Genomic DNA, 20,070 nt, shown 5'->3' with positions numbered 1-20,070 from the left:
ATGTCTCACCCCAATGTCTATCAGTGACCTCAGTGTAATTACAGATGGCACCTGCTAGGTCACGGATACTGTCATTTAAAGGGGTGTTATGTGCCCTCTGTGCCCTTAGTCACTGTCTGGTGTACCGTTCCATACGTGCCTGTGCTTCCATGACAGCCTGGAACATGCGTGAGGTTGTAAGACCTGTGGCATGTCTGCCAGGGCCATGATGACCAGCAGTGCTCTGATGAGAACCCCTGGACATCTGCCTATGTGGTACCGTTCCAGACCTCTGGGTATGGCTGCTGTGTCCGGATGCATGCACCATAGGTACCACACTGTCCTGGCCATTGCCAACTGTACACTGTCACTCAGCTAAGGGCATTGGTGATGATGGATATATTGGCAGTATGACTGTGTGCATGAATGGGGTGGACAGCTGTGCACTGTCGATTGGTGGCCCAATGACAGACCCTGGAAAACATGCCTGTGCCTCAATACACCTATCCTCATTATCACTATTTGTGTCAGTGACGTCAGGTTCCCTGCTGCAGTGAACCAGCCCAACCTCAGCACCTGTGAGAGGAAGACAGGAAACACACTTTACGACCTGTACATGATGTCAGTACACATGCACACATGAACACATGAACACATGAACACATGAACACATGCACACATGCACACATGAACACTCACTAACACATGACACACACACACACACACACACACACACACACACACACACACACACACACACACACACACACACACACACACACACACACACACACCACCAGCAATCCAGAACATACTCAATAGTGGTTGATGGTGGGGTACAGTATCGCAAGACAAACAGTCATATCACATGTGTCAGCATGCAGGACGTGTGTTGCTCAACAGCATGCAGTGCGAATATAGACAGTCCTTGCTAATAACAGTATACATGGCTTTGATGCATGTGTGTTGTTGTTCAGTTATTGGCCTCACCCTGGAACGCAATGTGTACATGGACACAGCATTGCTGTGCAAGTATTACAAGCTCTTCAATGTGCTGTGCACCATCACTCACAGGTATACATACCATGGCTGGATGTTTATCTGTGTGTCACATAGATAGCCGTTACTGATTAGAGCATCTGTGTCTTTAGCAGATAATTGTGGACACAGGTTTAGCTCATGCATGCTATGTGTACACACAGGATGAGTGGTGCGTGTATACCTAATGGAATACCATTACTCAACATAGCCATTGTACAGTAGTTGTGGTGAGTGTAGAACATATTGTGGACATGCCAGTGCCAGCCATGACATGGCATGCTACAACACAACTGCAACATTAAACATCACACATACCCAATGGGTGTCATGTGACCTATACACTCAATAGCATTACAAGACATATATGTGTCACTTTGTGCAAATGGTGATTGCTATGCATATTGTGTATAGGTGTATATGTTTGCACACACACAACATTGAGGTGTATAGCAATGAATGCTATGTGTACTACTGTGGTTACTGTAACTGGATGGTATGTAGTACCATGAGCCATCATCATGCAACATCATGCGGTCAATCAAGGCTACTAATGTGTGCCAGACTGGCACCTATCATGCTGTACCTGAACCGCAGTACCATGGCTACATTCACCATTTCACAGCCAGTTGTTACATGGGTTTGTAAGGTGCCCAATAGGGAGCATTGCCTAACATGAATGTGTTGCGTGTTGAAGAGTGTCGCACTGCCCCATGATAGGCCTCTACCCCTCAGGTATATCATGTGTGCTGTGTGGATGACATTTGGGATACTGGAGTGTGACCTTATAGCGTGTGTATGAATACTCCATGTGTAGCATATTAACATGTACTGCATATGACGAAGTTGTGTATGTTGTGTGCATGTGTATCGACTGCCTATCCAATGTCCACTATAGTGTAGCCACAATTGTTTGGGATGCTCTGTGTATTGGATGTGTTTGAGGCAGCCACTCACGTTACTGAGATGTGCATAGTCTCACAGCAAACATGCACAGCATGCATTATGTGTAGGTGTGTTACATGTGTACATGGCCTACCCCTCACCTATGACATGCACATTTTATTCGCAATATTATATGTAGAACACACTCACCAGCATGGGCCTGCTGCCTTGCTGTCACACCAGAGGGACCTACAAGGATATGAAACGGTTTACCTTTAAAACCTCGAATCACACTTGTGCGAGTAGTCATATCCTCGCATCGTAAAAACAAAACTGGAAAAAGCAACAGTTTCTAACGTTCGAAAAGCAGCAAATCAAACAGCCGATTCACTGTCTTTCGAACATGAATGTCGACAACAAAAGTATATGCCGTGTAATGCAGGGGGCAAGCCCCCCTGCACCCCCCATGTGGGGGGGCTGCACCCCTCACACCCCCCTTCTTTATTATTCTAACTCCGAGATCACACTACAGCGGGGAATGGAACCATTTCCAACTCCCCACTATAGTGCACTCTGCCCCTAAATGTCGAATGTGCAATGAGCGATTCTCACTGTGCATTCGTTCATTGCACATTCGAACCTTCTTCCGTTCGAAGTTTTCAGAACTTGAAAACTGTCTTTCGAACATTTGACGGTTGCCCGTGTGCAATACGCACATGTAAAGGTAAACCTATGAAACAGTTTGTCAGTGGCAACAACTGTGGCATTGCTACTGTGGGTTTGCAATCTTACAGTAGCACAATGGTTGACAGTCACAGGCCTACACATCATGTTCCAAATTATCAGTATTGCACAACACCAGACTCCACATCTTCTAACTACACAGTACACATCTCACATATGCATGATCTAACAATAGAGGTAACAGTAGTCTACAGATATGCCGTGTTACCTGCACGCTCCATGTGAATTTGCTGGGGGGCTCCAGCCTCCATGATGATACATGTGTGCTGTTGTTGGCCGGGAGCCCCCTCTGGTGAGGGGGGGGTGGGTGGTAACCCCACCACCTGTGGCAAGCTGTTGCCTACGGACATCAGACGCACACTGCCGGACATGTCTAAGTAAATCACTGCAGTGATGGCGTACCTGCTCATATGTCTGGTTATGCATGCCTATGTCATTTATCCTACGGACAACATCTTGCCACAGTGCAGTCCACTCATGCTGGTCCTGGCTGGTTCTTGAGAATAGCAGGGTGTAGTTTTGGATGAGACTGGTGGTTATGATTTCATCCTCTGCACGACTATAGGTAGGGTTGTGATGGTGGGCCATGACCCTGGAAGACAATGAAACAATATATGTGAGCAAGTCATGTGGCACACTTAACATTCTACAGTACAGATATCACTGAACTGCCATAAATAGCAAACTATTGTCTGTCAGAGGAGACACACTTTCAGTACCACATATCAGTGCTCAACCCACAACTGCCTGACAGTGCCTGACACGCTCTACATATTAAAACATTTTCTGCACAGCAACAAAGAGAAAACACTATGTAAGACTATGCAACAGTACATGTCACACTGTATGTGACACAATGCACCACCTAGCCACAGGCGTATATATCAAGCTAATGCATAGAAATATGTAATCCATTGCAATGATTGTAAAGTCCAGTTACAGTATTATCAGTATACCACACTAGTTGTTGATGGAAAACCCCTGCCTAAAATATGTGCACATCCGTGAATATAGGTGGCATACTGCTGTACTAGACTATACATGTTGCTAGATACGCACTTATATCCTGTAACACACATATGACCGAGGGCATGTTACAGGCATAGCCACACACACATCAGACGTGTGTACCATACAGTACTGTGTGTCACTACTTACAAACCCTTATGCCTGAGGTATGTAATCTGTGAGGACTACAGGGAACACACAAAACAGTGTTTCCAAGCAATGTGGACATACACCATACTGTGCTGTTTAGGCCTACAGCTTCAGGTAGTACTACAGTTCATACAGGATTTGGATTCACCAGCAGTACCAATCAATGAGCATACATGTACTGCTTTATCCTCCAATGGCACACCCCAGTTAACACCAAGGGACTACGTCAGACTGTATGCCATACTGCTTTTTCTGGCTAGCAATAGCATACACATCTTTTGCTGGGATCAGAGCTAGGACACATAATACCATGACAGAAACAGTTTCCCACTAAGCTATCCCACATATACACAACTGTGGCACATTCACCATCACACTCAGTCAACCTCACATAGCAATTATTGCAACAAGTACATGTGGGTGTGTATTAGTTCATAGGTAGGTAATAGGCTATTGGCCCTAGAGCCTATAGAAGCTTAGCCAGATGTTACCCTGGCCGTTGACACCCAAGTAATTTAATTTCATGTGCCCCTGTCAAGCAGAGCCACAGAGGTAATTCCCGGGGTGTATTTCTTATCTCCCATCCAATCATCAAGACTATTCATGACGAGTGCTACTGCGGAGCTTTGTTTGCTATTGATAGGTGGTTTGTTCCAGAGTATGGGATGTCTCTGAGATAGGAATCTATCCCTCCAGCATGTTCTGTTTATTGAGGTGACAAGGTTTAGTTCCCTAGAGCATGTAGCTCGTAGGGATTGTGATCTGTTTACGTGGAGCATGTCCAAAAGCTCTGGGTTGGACATAGCTTTGTATGTTAGGCAGAAGTCACCTCTGGGTTGGCGGTATGCGACACAGTCTAGCTGTGGTTTTGTGAGATGGTCTGCATAGGGCATCTGTTTGAGGACAGTAATGCTCTTTGTGAGGTATGTCTGTGGCCTTTCCAGTTGCTGTAGATGTTTTGTGAGGTACATACCAGAAGGGGCATTGTGCTCTATAATGGGTTTTGTGAGTGATGAGTAGAGGGGAACACTGACCTCTTTTTCCCTGGATGACACAGCTTTTGTGATGAGGTGTGCCATGTAGACAGATTACATGACTAGTGTGGCACTGTGATTATCAAGGGGGAGACTACTGTCCACCTGTGTCCCATGGTCTCTTATCACACTTTCGGTGTTAAGTCGACTACCACCTATGTGGTAGTTCATGGGTACAGAGTTTTTAGCAAAAGGGATGCCAATGCATTTCTGACATTGAGCTTGAGGCCATGGCTTTGTCACCAGGCATCTGTCTCAGTAAATATGACTCTGTCTCTCTCTTTATATAAATATATATATATAGATATATATATATATATATATATATATATATATATATATATATATATATATATATACACATACACATACATATAAACATCCATTGGTGTACATAAAGATATACATATAGGCACATATACAGTCCACCTTTCATGGTGGGAATATCAATTATGCGACGTATGTGAGGTATACAGTTATGTAATGATATTGCACAGTCTTGTGCGAAATGCATTGAAGGTGTTCTCAGCCCATGTGGCTTTAGCAGGCCTCACTGGCTGCAACACTGCAAACCTAACAAATCACGCCCACTGCGTTTAACCACCACATGTCATATACCAGCACTGTATGCTGTCTTGTTTGCCACACACTACTACCTACATACAAATATAACAACCTTCACCAACATATATATGACCTCCCTTCAGAAACAGTTGCAGTATGTCCCTTACTCTATGCACATGTACAGATGCTAATATATCTGACACAGATATATCTCTCCATATGTGTGTGCCATACACACACAAGGTCCACACTGTTGTAAGTCCCTGGACCTCACGGCTGACCTGTTGGGCCTTGCTGCAACATGAACAGGTGTCATGTGTGAGCACACAGTAATATTAGAGGGTGTATACATAGCTGCAAATGCTAGATTAGCATACTAGCCTGGTACAGCAGTTGCCAATGCTAAGCTACACGTTGATATGACTATCATGCATGTGTTACTCTGTCACATCCATGTTTATATAGCTGTATGCACTACTCCCACAAACAGCCATTGTCCACACTACTGTACAGAACACAGATAACATGGATCAGATATTTGACATTTAATGCTGAGTTACATACAGTTATGTCCCACTGCACACAGCTACACACTGATTTGTCCATGGCAGTATTTATGCAGGGCATCTGTGCATAGATACGTACTGCTACCACATATTGATGTTTCAAAGTATGTAGAGTAGTCTTCAAATACATCTACTACATGCCAGTAAATACATATCTGTTACATACCTTCCCTTTGTATGTGTTCGTAGTTTTCAGTTCGGTGTGTCTTTGCCTTTTTTTTTTCTGCTGGTGTGGGTGGGTGTGTGTGTCTCTCTCTCTGTCTCTGTTTATGTCTATCTCTCTCTCAGTAGATGCAATGGGATGATTACATGTGTGGGCAGCAAGTACAGCCTGCTTTTATAGGTATCTGCACATGTGCATGTGATGGCCTCTGCACCAATTGGTGGCCACCATTTGATAATTGCATGCAGCCTGCTGTGTGGTAATTGCAGTACTCACTGTCATAGCAACCCAATGCTATAAATTGCTATGTCAGGTAGGCGTAGCCCTTTCAGCTTTCCAAAGTGGGGCCCATACTTGTTTGCTGTGGACACCGTTGTGTAAGTCAGAAGGTTGGTATAGTTCTTATATATGAAGCTAGGGGTGTAGCCAGTGATTTAAATGTTGTACTCAGACCTGAATGTTGCCACTTCCAGTACACAGTTGTCAGTGTAGAATTGTACTCACCCCTACAAATGCTAACACAAGATACATGGGAGTATGTAGTTTATTTTCTACTTATACAATTAACTGCCATACAAAAGTAGTTATTGAGATGTATTCATTTGGCACATGAACTGTTTGTGAACTGCTATACTGTGAATATTAATGTACTCACTTCTGCACAGTTTGTGCTTTTTTATTGTTGACATTAGCACAGGATGCTCAAGAAAACTGGACAATTCTAGTACTGAATATGCCTGCCTATAACCTTGGTAGACCCTGAACACACAGGTATATTGCACATTTGGGTGGGGATGCTGACATACAGAGAGCATTATGTATTATTGTGTGAATGTTATCTTGCTGGACTTTAATGGTTGCTGTGTACCTATTAATTTAGCAAGGCAAGTAGTCTGTCTGCATAGCTCACAACTGTGGACCTATCCAGATGGTAGCCAGATGTTAGGCTGTTATTCTCTGTCTGTGCAATGCACAGGTCTTTCCAGCACTGGTACAATGCCATTGTTACAGTCGTTTGCTACCAGTACATGACTACATCCTTTGGTATTTCAGTGTTGTACTCCTACATAAGGGTATGCTTGTGGAACTCCTTCCAAAGATATTTGCACAGTGTGTAACAGCAGAAAAGCTGATATGCCTGTGTGTTTCTGCCTCGGCCAGGCCTCTGAAACACTCGGGTACATATTTGAACAGAGTGAGGTAAAGGTAGGTAAAAGTGAGGTACACCTTATAAATATTAGGGACAGTAAGTGGAGACTTCAGGAGAACCAGTGCATATGAATTACTACACCTTTTCTGAAGTACAAGTGATGTCTAACTCCTACATATTGTCATTATTCATTAGGTGTAATACTCCACCTTTCTGCCTAACGTCAGTACTTTTCAGGGGATTCAGAGGGACACAGCTAACATATGTTTCAAAATCAGGGACATCCCTGATATGTAGTCACAGTTGGGATGTATGTCCTCTGCCCTAGTCAGATATGCCAACGTTTGTCCTGCTATGATACTGTGTGGGGGTTGTAAAGTGCTGCTGTAACATCATTTACTGCTAGAATGGCTGGTTCTCTTATCACAGTCATGTAATGCAATTCCACAACAACTGCTGGTAAAGTTCCACAGAACAGGGTTTGTGTTATGGCATTCCTATTTATCCTTTACATTCACTCATTCTGATGCATGATATATCTATTTCAGCAACAACCTGCTGTATATGTACTGTGGCTTAGTGGTACTTCATGCAGTGTAGAGTATCCAAGGTCCGGGGTTCGAGACTGACAGTGGTGTTTTATTTTGCTGCTGAGCAGAACAAGGGCCCTCACATGCAGTGTGACAAAGGCACTTTTAAGCAGTTGTAAGTGGGTTTGTGTGGCTGCATAGGAGGGGCAGGCTCACCCTGTGAGTCGAGCCACTCATGCTTCAAGCTGGCATAGAGGATCAGCGACAGAACGCTCGATCTCCCTACGCACCACAACCCGGACCGTTCGGAGGGTGATAGGTGGCCCTCCTCCGCCCATGCTTGCATGGGGGGACAAGCCCCACCCCCTGCAGCACTTCCACCTGAAGGTGGCACAGGGCCAATGGAGGAGGAGGTCCCAGGCTGGGCACTGGACCTGCTGGTGCCAGGTGCCATTGCCAGCTGAGGTGGGACAGGTGGGTCCGCTGGGACCGGCCTTCCCATACGTTCTATGTTTAGGAGGATTTAATGAAAATATGGGTTAGTAACAGTCAACAGCATTCCCAATTAGTTATAACAGCATGCAGAGGTATTCCCATTAACCCAACACACCAGAGTTCCAACAATTGAACAGCAAGCAGGACACATGCATATATGGAACAACAGTGGACATTACAACAGCATGCAGGTTTAATTGATGGCAACAGGCTACCAATATTGTGGTATTTGAACAGAGAACATGCATCGAAATAAATGCAGATATTTATAAACCAATAGGACATATGTCCCAACAAATGTTTTGAGATTAGACATACCCATTGAGGTGTGGAATTGCATTTTTTATGCACATACAGTAGGGTGGAAAACGATAGCTCCATTAACAACTTATATATCCTTCTAGTTTATACTACATTCCTATTAACTGCAGTTATATGTCCCCTACATGTATTATTACACTACCCAATTGTCCTTAAATTGTGAAATGAGTTTTGCTAGATCTTTATATACACGGGCTGTATCTGACATACAAACTGTCCGGGATGCAGATGTTACTGCTACATATTTTGTGAGTTACTCAGACACATTACTGCTGAGATGGTACACTGACAGCTCTACTTTCCTATACTTATCTAGATATGTTTAGGTGAAATTATTACTTATATGTTAACAGCTCCCTACATTTCTGCCAGCACAATGACATTTCTGGGGAACACAATACCAAGCTACTCATGTGCCAGATTAACCTGTACATGCTGGGCATGAACCAACAGTTGAGGACTGTGAATATGCTTAAAAGCTACTGGCACTCCCTTCATCCACTTTATATGGGCCTACCCAACTGTGTGTTAACAGCGCTTAATACAACAGTACTATTTCTATAATGCAAGAGTACAACATGTCAAAGAAAATGACACAGACACACTCCAGGAATTATACCTTTATTAAAGACTTGAAACACTTTTCTAGAGGCTCTCTCATTTATTTTATATAACAGTACATGCAGAATAATTATTAGAGAATTATTATACGGTTATTTATTGTGTTAAAACACTTTTTTCAGGCTCTCTCATTTATTTTAAATAACAGTACAAGCAGAATAATTACTAATCTGCCTGCTGGCACAGCCTTAGCAGCCTATCTACGTAGGCTTGCTGATTCGCAGCACAGATACCTGAAGCTGTGAAGTAAATGAAGTGATATTGAGACATACCTATCCATAGTATACACTAGATTAGCAATTCTTTCATACTTAATTCCATGGCTACTTACTCAGTAGTGGGGCATTTTCCATCCCATGGGCCTCCTGGATCCACGGTTCAGCTGATCTACCTTGTGTCTCTTCAGGTCTGCATGGTGGTGTCTGACCTGCTCACCAGTCCGAGGGACACCTGTGGCACTGCTGAGTTCATTGGCTAGATGGTCCCAGGCTTCCACTTTGTATTGGGTGCCCTGGTACTGGCCTCACAGGAGTCTATCCTCATGATTATGGACAAGGAGCCAAACAATTACTTTTGACTCCTCAATGCCCCAACGTTGCGCTCAAAAATGAGAGCCCTCTCCAGCACCGGCCATTGCTGCCTGCAGATGGGAGCTACAACCAGTTATGGCAAGAATTCCCGCCTATGGAGCTTAAATATGCATAATTTCCCACACTTATTTGTGATTGGCCAGTTTTTAAAAAAAATCAGCTGAAGGCACACCCGCTTTGCAATGGGTAAACTTCATTTGATACGTATGTGTGTGTTGAAAGTGCATGCTTATGAAAAGCTTTCATGGCTTAGTGGTTCAGTACTCTGATTATGGTGTACAGTATCCCGGGTTCGAGGCCTGTCATTGCTTTTTATTTTACTACTGGCCAGACTGGCTAGGAGGTGTGGCTGTGTTTTACTGACTTTGCTCAACTTTGCCCGACATTGCTCTACGTTGCTCTACTTTGCCAGATGTTGCCCTGGTTAGCGAGGTGCACAGCTATGCGCAAACATCTTCTGTTTGTGCTAGTTTGGCGATGCGCAGCTCCGCACAAAGCTTTTGCGCTAGTTAAAGCAGTGCTTAGCTACGAGCAATTATATTTAAATATGCTTAATACTGGTAAACTTTGCTTAGCAGTGCTTCACATTGCTTAAGATACATTACTTATGCATCCATCAGTATGCATAACCATTTCACTTTCATATATATATATATATATATATATATATATATATATATATATATATATAAAATTTATTCACTACTACATAGGCCATTTCAATGCTTTTTATTGAAATTTAAATGATAAATGTCAGGGATTATTTTTATATACAGATTTCCAACAGAAAATAGAAAGGGGAGTGGTGGGACTCGAATCGGGAATGCATCCTCTTTGTGCGAAGGCTCTACCACTACACTATCACTATTTTGCTTAATTTGCATATAAGTTTCTTATTATCCACTTCGATGTCTAAACTGCTAACTGTAGCTAAGCAATGGGCAAACACGCGCAAACACGAGCAAATACGGGCAGCTATATCGGGAATAATAAAAAAAATTAAAGTTTTACATTTTATAATTGTACAGGGGTTTAGAATGTGGGGGAGTGTAATGTTGGGTATGTACACATTTGAGCGGACTCGCTCATGTAGGTTGACATTTCCCGATTGAGAGACTTTCAGGGGCATGGATTTTTGGACTGCTCAGCAGTCCGACATGCCCCCTGCATTCGTGCACGCTCCGTGTTAGCCTTAGAGTTGAGGCAGCGTGCCCTCATTAATATGCATGGCGCACTGCCATCTTACTCTTAGACTGGCGTTTCCATGTAAGACTACTTTAGTCTTACATGGAGGATTTGTGAATCCTGGGGACTGCTTACACAGTCAGTGTAAAACTGAGAGAGTACCCCTTCCACTGCAGCATTGCACTATTGTTTATCTCCTTTATGCTGTGAGAATAGAATGTATGTCAGCCCAACACTTTGTTTACACATTTACTTTATTAGGCTACTAATAAACTATGGATTTTTATCTGATTTGATAATTTTTATAAAGCTTTTGCTGTTTACTACTACTAGTAGGTATTTATACCCTCCTGCACAATTGATTTGAACTGTATGTATACTATAGCCCATCTGCTGGCTATAACATTTACTTGCAAACAGATTATCAAGGGCATGGTTGCACAATTGTGACATTTTATTACAATTACCAAACAGTGTTGCCTGTAAAAATTTTTAACAATTATGTTTTAATAATCATAATGCTTTAGAAAAACTCAAGCTACTTGTTTAGCAATCAGTCTGTTTAAAGCACCAAGCCTTTCAAATTGCACACTGATAAAGAAATATATTTTGCAGCTATAAGCACAGTTACAAATAACTTATTTTATAACAAACAACACATACTATTTCTGTCAGATTGTAGCATATATTTACAAAGATTTCCTTCATTACAGATATGAATGATGACAAATACAAAATACCTCTCTCTGTCCTTCTCTCATAACTGAATTACTACATTTGTTATATAGAGTGCTAGTCACGCACATAGATTGTTATTTCCTCTTGGTATGTTTTTCTGGCCTTCTATGGGAAGTCACATAATGTCTGTTTTTAAACTTTTCTATTGTCCTGTCAGCAGTTCCGCTGATGTGAAAATGCACAAATGCAAGCAATCAGAATAACAGAAATATGAAAGGAAACATCTGTTCTGTTCCTACTGGAAAAACATCATGTATTGCTGAATTTATAAAAAGGATGTCTGTTAATAGATATTTGTTCTGCAAACATGAGAAAATCATGTAATGCTTGCTTTCCAATATTGTTTTGTTAGGCATTTTCTTTTTAATGCTGTGAAGAGAAGCCTGTCTGTTATACATACAGAATGAATGCACATTTTACATTGTTATTCAAGCAAACTTTTTATTCTATGCTTTATCTTTCAGCACATTTACAACAGAATTAATTTCAGCCTTATATTCATAATATCTAACAGTGATGTCACAAATTGTACTGAATAATTAAATAAAGAATAAAAATGATAAGGCAACGGGTAAGCTTCTAGAAAACCAAGTGATCTTATTTAGACAAAACTTCTCTGCTGAAAATGTGAATCCTTAAAAATACAACTGCACATGCTTGCATATTAGTAATGTAAATGAAATAAAAATACATGTTGCTTAAACTACTCAAAAACATCAAAATTGAATATTAATATAAAATATTTAAATATTTAGAATTCATTTTAAAACCTGTAAACAGCTACCTAGGAAGGGCTTTTATTTTCAGCAAGCATTTAATTGATAAAGCCTCATTCAACCCTGGCAGTATGTGGGCTGATGTAAATGTAAATGTCTTTGTCATCCATACCTTTTAAATGAAGAAATTATTTAACCCATTCTACACCTAGTTGGTGGGGAATAACGATGTACAGATCCTTAATATCTACTGTTGACGGTTAGTTCAATTGTGATGGTAAGTTCAATTGTGACTCCCAGGGGGTAGTCTATGGGGCTGTATGTGACAATTGTGAGGCATACTATATTGGCAAAACTGAGAGGAAGATCAAACAAAGAATTTACGAACACCAATATAGCATTCACAAAAATTTAATTGCTAATGCCTTGGCAAAACACATTTTGGAATATCCTAGTCACAGGTTTTCGTTTGTGGCTCTACAGCAAGTAGATCATAACATAAGAGGAGGCCCTTGGGAGCTTAGACTTGAAGAGTCAGAATTGGAGTGGCAAATTCGTACATCAGCCCACACACTGCCAGGGCTGAATGAGGCTTTATCAATTAAAAGCTTTCTGAAAATAAAAGCTCTTGCTGGGTAGCTGTTTACAGGTTTTTAAATGAATTCTAAATATTTAAATATTTTAATCATGAAATGAGTTTTTGGTGTTATCAGATGTAATAACATTGCCCTTTTTAAGGTGTAATTGACTTTGACTCATTTTATATTTTTAATTTAATATTTAACATCTAATATTCAATTTTGATGTTTTTGAGTAGTTTAACCAACATGTATTTTTATTTCATTTGCATTACTAATATGCAGGTATGTGCAGTTGGGTTTTTAAAGATTCACATTTTCAGCAGTGAGGTTTTGTCTAAATAAGATCACTTGGTTTTCTAGAAGCTTACCAGTTACCTTATTATTTTTTATTCTTTATTTAATTATTCAATACAATTTGTGACATCACAATCAATTAAGGTTCTGTATTGGTTGCTTGGAGCAGTCTTTTGTATTTAAGCATGATGCAGTCTTTTAAACATTTTTAGTCTGAAGAAGTTGGAGTATTTTCTCCAATGAAAATGCTTACTTTAATAAAATGTTTGTGTGTTCCTGTAGCTTGCTTGCATCATTTTTATTCTAATGATGTATGCATTTATGTGATAAAATGGGTGTGGATGTGAGCAGAGGTGGGTTCGGCCTGGAAGGAGTTATGGCTAGTGCAAGGGGCATGACTTCAGTCTGGTTTTCTGCATTTCAAGAGGTGGCAATCCTATTCCTTGGTTCTCTAAGTGGCCTATTCATGCCCCTTTGGTCACTAGAGTTGAGGGTCAGATTATCCAGGGGGAGAGAGCATCATACTTCAGGCAGAATTTAGCTTTACCATCCCCATGCTAGTTCCAGTTTTGATCTAAAGCTTTCTGGCCTATGAGGTAAATGTTCCCACATCTATAGTGATGGGTATGTCATGAGATCACACCCTCAAAGTGCATGCAGTGGGACACTGTGAAGCTGTGCTCTACCTCCAAAGTAGTTATTCACCTCCTCCATGGCCCTGCCCCCTCCTGGCCAGACATACAATCTGCTGTGCTCTCCCAAACTCTAACAACACAATGGTTACCCTCTTACTTGGCACATATTCCTCATCCATGCCACCAAAGAGAGGTGAGGGGACAGATCTATATCAGTTTGTTGAATAGTCTATTCATTGAATGACTATTCATCAAACCCACTTAAGTGAAATGACATTTTAGCGAACGATTGTTTCAGTGAATTTTTTTACATGGAAAAAACTATTGGGCCAGCTACCAACCATAACACTACACATTTTAAAACTCAGCAAAGTGGGGGCTTTGCCCCTCACACCCCCAACTAAATATACCAACTCTGAGATCACACTACAGTGGGGAAAGGTGAAGTTCCCAATGATGGCCCACTACTTCCATTCCCTGTGAAAAAAATTCACTGAAATGATTGTGCGTTAAAATGAATGACATTTTACTTAAGTGAGTTTGATGAATTGTCATTCGCTGAATAGGATCTTTGATAAAGTGATATAGATCGCCCATGAGGGGACACCACCCAGTCATCCCTCTCCCTCTGCCCATTGACTCCTCCATTGCCAGTGGCACTAATTGAACACTTGGTCACTTGAGTCATTGGCAGTGTTACATCCCTCTATTCCGCAGCCAATTAATTGTGACCCCTTAAGATAGGTTGTAGACTGTATAACTGTCCACCTGCTCTGTGTTTTCTTAAGGTAGTTTTTACTACCTTTAAAGAAAACACAGGCTGACAAGAAGTTGTCCATTAAATATTACAATCACTTAACTGGCACCTTGTAAGTCAGACATTTTTTTAAAAGTGCAACCTGTACCTGAAAGCTTTACAAGTACTTATGGGAATATGTTCAAAAATGGGCTATTGTATGTAGGAAACAAACAATATCCCAGAGTAAGGGAAAGAAGGAAAACAAATACGATAGGTACATTTTAGCATCTGAAACAGGTAAAGATATTAGAATGCCTTGGGACTTTGAGACTACCTGTACCAGGCCAAGTACAGTGGCCCTACAAACTCTAACCAAGAATAAGCATATACACTAGGATGCCTAATACATAAAGGACATGACTTACCTGAGACTAATTCTCTTCTCTGTATTACTTGTTCCAGCATTATACATGTATATGAGTACATTTAGTACAAGCATGGCTGAGGCACTCACATCTTTCACAGTCACAGTAACACTGTTTCCTTACCCCTCTCCTTCCATATTAGCCTCCCAAACAAATGAAATGTGAATAAATATCTTCTGCTTTGCATCCCTAAGTAACTGCTGGTTGAAGCTCACATCTGTTGAACACAACAGGAAATAGTTTCACCTCAACAGAAATAACTAAAATAAGCATTTTTGCAGGGTAATACACTTCTGTACCCCTCATGTGGTGGCTTCATCCTCACAGCTACCAACTCAGTGGCTATAAAACACCACAGAATAGATAATCTCAAAAAGAGTGAATTAGTAAAAACAGCTCTGGTAATTATTTACTAAGAGAACAGAAATCAAGTTAGAACACAGTAAGCTGTGTTTGACAGCTTACAAGGCGACAATTAAGTGATTATGATATTTAATGAGTTACAGTCTCATCCACTTTATAGTAAACCATCTCTAAAGAAACCGAAGAAGTCAAATAAGTAACGTTTTCTGGGTTATGATTTTTTTAAAGATGTGCATATCCACAACTGATGAATATAAGAGTACCATTAAAATCCACATTCAGCAAATTTCTTTCTACAAGATTATTATACACACACACACACACACATATATATATATATATATATATATATATATATATATATATATATATATATATAGATAGATAGATATATATATACATACTCATAATAAGAAGGAAGCTAGTAAAAGTAATTTAGTCTTATGCAAACCCAACAAAATTCTAAAAGTGGCATTTAAAGTGTAGGAGTCTTTTTAACCAACATAGTTTCCAAAAAAACATAATTCTCTGCAAATAAATACTGGGCCAGCTAGCCTTGTAGCTGTGTTTTCACAATGGTGCCCTAACATATGTTCTTAGGATGAAATAACTGCAGGTGTTTTTAATGCAAATAAAACAAAAAATGTCAGCATTCATTACAAAGTGGAAACATGCATTTTACCCCCCAAGCAGCAAGCAGACAACCTTGACTTATTTTATGTGTTGCACCTTACAGGCAAGACGGCTTTTAACCTAAAAGGTAATGTCATAGTTTGCAAATGCTTCCAGTGTGGGTTGAAATGTGCTTATTTTGCTTTGCATGATGACACATACTTTTGTCTGTATTGGTGCTAGTTTACATTGCATTTTTTAAGCAATGTGGCAAAAATAAATTACCTCTATGATATGAATGTTTGTTTGATAGTTTATTTATGTACGAGTTTGTTTACAGGAAAGTGATGCAGAGCGCTTTGGCCTTTTTCAGTCATGACTGATTACAATAGAGTTAAAAATATACTAGAACAATACAGTAAACCAATATATTATTTAACCTGTAGTCCATAATGAAAAAATGAAAACATACTTAATGCCATTGTATTCAGATGAAAGGCACCTACATGCATGTATGTGCATGAGTGGCGTTTTCTCATAATCAAACTGAACTTTAGGGAAAGTGAATAGTCTGACTAATTGCAGAATGGCTTATTTGTTTTGCTGGCAGCTGTGATAAAAATAAAAACACCAATATGTCATCCTCCAACCACAGAAGTATTAATCATTGTTTGCATTGAAAGTTTAAGTAATTACATACCTGAGTAGCATTTGAGTAACAGAGTCACAACAAGGAAAAGCTCAATCTGCATAAAGCTTTCATCATCTATTTTTAGATTCTACAACTTTACCTTAAACTGAATAATTTTTAGATTTATCAGCAAAAAAGTTGGGGAATAATGTATCGGATTTAGCAGTTCACCTAGTATATTCTTCTGAACATAGATGTAAAAAATGATTTATCAATATACATGAAGTTTCCTGAAGTATTAAAAGGCATTGTGTTATCATAATTTCATACCATTTTATAACATCTACAATACAAACTGTTGATAAAACATGCTGAATTAAAAGATATATTTTAATTCTGTCTAGTATTGAATTTATGAAATTCATTACGAACTGTGCATGACAGCAAAACCATTAACTTTTCATATAGAGAAAAGATTGATTTCATTCAGAAGGGAAATGATAGCCCCAGCATATTCCATGATCCAAGGTCTGATGGCTCATCTGGTACCAGTTCTCCTGAAATACCACACAGAAGAAACAGGTAGGAAAATTGCATACATTTCAATAGTTTACTCTGACAAACTTCTGTACCAAGACCTGAGGTAAGTGCACCTATTTCTGTTTCTCTGAAATTGAAGCCTGATATAAGGGTATTAATCTCATTTAATCAACAGGCTATTTACTCATGTTTATTCTTTGTTTATTGTCAACAGCCCATGCATATCAATTACCTAGCTCATTCATTAGTGCAGAGGTAGGACATCGATGTTCGTCACTGTCAGTTTAGTTAGTAGCTCCGGTAACAGTTGGCTAGACAGAGAGAGAGAGAGAAGACTGCCTAATCCTTGCTTGCCTTTCTTAGAGCTGAGTATTGGGTTTACTCCAGACAGCCTCTGAAGCATGTGCTCTTTAATCAATATATAGTAAGAAGTCTCTCAGTATGGTGTGAACCCTCAGGCCTAGATTCTTCCTTCGTAAGTGCATGTCACGGGCCTGCTCTGAAATTGAGAAGCTGTGGCAGCATCAATTAAATAAATACCAGTTGCATACCACATTCAGAGTAATATATGCAATTAGTCATATAGCATTTCTAGTACGATTAGTCAACCTCCTATGGTCCCCCTGATCCATTTATGCTACTTCCACCAAACATCATAATCACTTATTGTGGCATCAATAATCACTTCACAGCTGCTTTCATGTCCCATAATGTTAGTGATGAAACTGAGCTGACAAACATTTGAACAGAGTTCCTGGACTTCTTTTAAAATCAAAAAGAAGTTCTTATATTTTTGTGGTAGTATTTTAAATTATGTTCTTAAATCAAGTAAATAAATATCAGTTGCACACCACATTCAAAGTCATTTATGCAATTAGTCATTTAGCATTTCTGGTATTATCAAATAATAGAAATGAGGTTCTTAAATCAGCAACTTAATAACAGTTTCTGGAGCTGCTGCCTTAAATTAGATGCTGTTCCCATAAAATGTATCTGGTATGTATGCTATCTTTCTTATGCTATTATCACTAAAAGACAGGCGTGTCTTGAACTGCACTTGATCCCATTAGTGATGCTATACCTCTTGGATGCCATTTACGTTCATAGGTTAAGTACTAGGCTTTTGCCATTATGGGCCATTTTAACTTAGCCAATTTCCCAAGGGTTAGAATCAAACCTCTACCTTGTGTCTGTGAGGTAAATATCTTAACCAAACCTCTACCTTGTGTCTGTGAGGTAAATACCTTACCCATTATGCTAACCCCCAACCCCTGGCTCATAATCAGCAGGACTCAAACCCAGGCAGGAAGACTACACTGAAGTTCCATCACTTTAACCACTCACCATGACTACAGCTACTAGAGGTTTATACATAGCTACTAGACATGCAGTCCAGGAGACCATTAAGGAGTCTAACTCAAATTTCCAATTGCCCAAGACCACTGCCTGGTTAAGTGAGTTGCTCAAAGTTACATGGTATGTAAATGAAGGCTGAAGGACTCAAACCCTGTACCACAGGAACTACCTCATTAACAGTTCAAAGACTTAGCCCTCTGTGCAAACTGCAAAGTAAAATTAATGGTGTCATTTATTAGTCAACAAATGACAATTTGTAGTCATTTATCAGGCAACATCAAACATTAACACAAAAAGAGAACTTCAAAGATGTTATATTGAATCTAATTATTGTCTCCATTACATCTCGTTATTTTATTGCCAAGTTTTTGTCAGTTATGTGGTATAGCATTGGTACCAACTTAAAAAAGCACAGATCATGTGCACATTTCTTATTCATCCTAATTTCAGTTCTGTAATGGCATTCAGTTTGTTTCACTAATCTATTCAATATTATCTCGTCTACCTTTACAACTTCTTAGCAACTGAAATTACTTCATCTGATAGCAGAAATCAGAGCACGGTTGTTTCCATAAACTTACCACATAATACGGTTTCACTTCATAATCTCGAATTACTGGAATCCCGAATTTCAGTAACCCAAGACTATAAAGTCGAACCATTCACAATACCGAAACCCACAATCCCGAATCAAACAATCACGAACATACATACACCAGACATCACATAACACCCACACCATTCCACCCACAGCACACAAACCACACACCCCTACTTATATATACCAAATCCGAGATTGCACATAACATAAAAAAAAACCTCACAACACGGCATCCTCCACTCGCTCGCACACAAATACACATCAAACATGCAAACACCAACAAATCCAACACTCACACTTAGACCTCCCTACCCTTACCCACACATGCAACACACAAAAACACACATGAACACTCACTCACATGCAATTTCAGGCACCATAACACTACACGCAATGTACCGGAAATGCATAAGCGTGGATTCGAGATATTCAAATTCGCTGTTATGCACTTTTGGCATTCTGGTTTTAGGCTTCATGGTCTCGGGTTACTGAAATTCGGGATTTCAGTAATTCAAGATTATGAAGTGTAACCCATAATACATATATACATAAAAATGCAAGCAAAACACCATTGGTCTATTTAATCTATCTTGTTTATCAATAGAACTAAAAGCTTTGATATCAAACTCCAGTCATGTAAGTGGGATGGTTTTAATGGGCATGACTTATATGTATGGGGAATTCTTGTGAGGTAGCCTTCTCTAATTTTTTTATGATAATGAATAATTATTTCCTCTTCTGTACACCAACAGATTCTCAAGACTTTCCATATTTGCTTATAAGTAATTTCCCTTACAAACTTTATTTTTCATACAG

At 39.9% G+C, this 20,070-nt stretch overlaps 1 protein-coding gene across 4 annotated transcripts in view; it reads left to right on the top strand.

Moving 5' to 3' along the window:
- The window catches only part of LOC122808798 (rap1 GTPase-activating protein 1-like), a 1,319,062-nt gene that overhangs the window by 1,174,365 nt on the left and 124,627 nt on the right, over nt 1-20,070 (top strand). For all 4 annotated transcript variants that reach the window (XM_044079845.1, XM_044079848.1, XM_044079846.1 and 1 more), the window contains one exon: nt 17,226-17,339. In XM_044079845.1, the coding sequence (XP_043935780.1) occupies nt 17,226-17,339 (114 nt within the window). The remainder of the gene's footprint in view (nt 1-17,225; nt 17,340-20,070) is intronic.

Source organism: Protopterus annectens, chromosome 8.part0, assembly GCF_019279795.1.
Source record: "Protopterus annectens isolate FY-2018-M chromosome 8.part0, PAN1.0, whole genome shotgun sequence".
NCBI lineage: Eukaryota > Metazoa > Chordata > Ceratodontiformes > Protopteridae > Protopterus > Protopterus annectens.
Note: the sequence above shows the minus strand (reverse complement) of the source record. Positions and strands in the feature narration are given on the sequence as shown.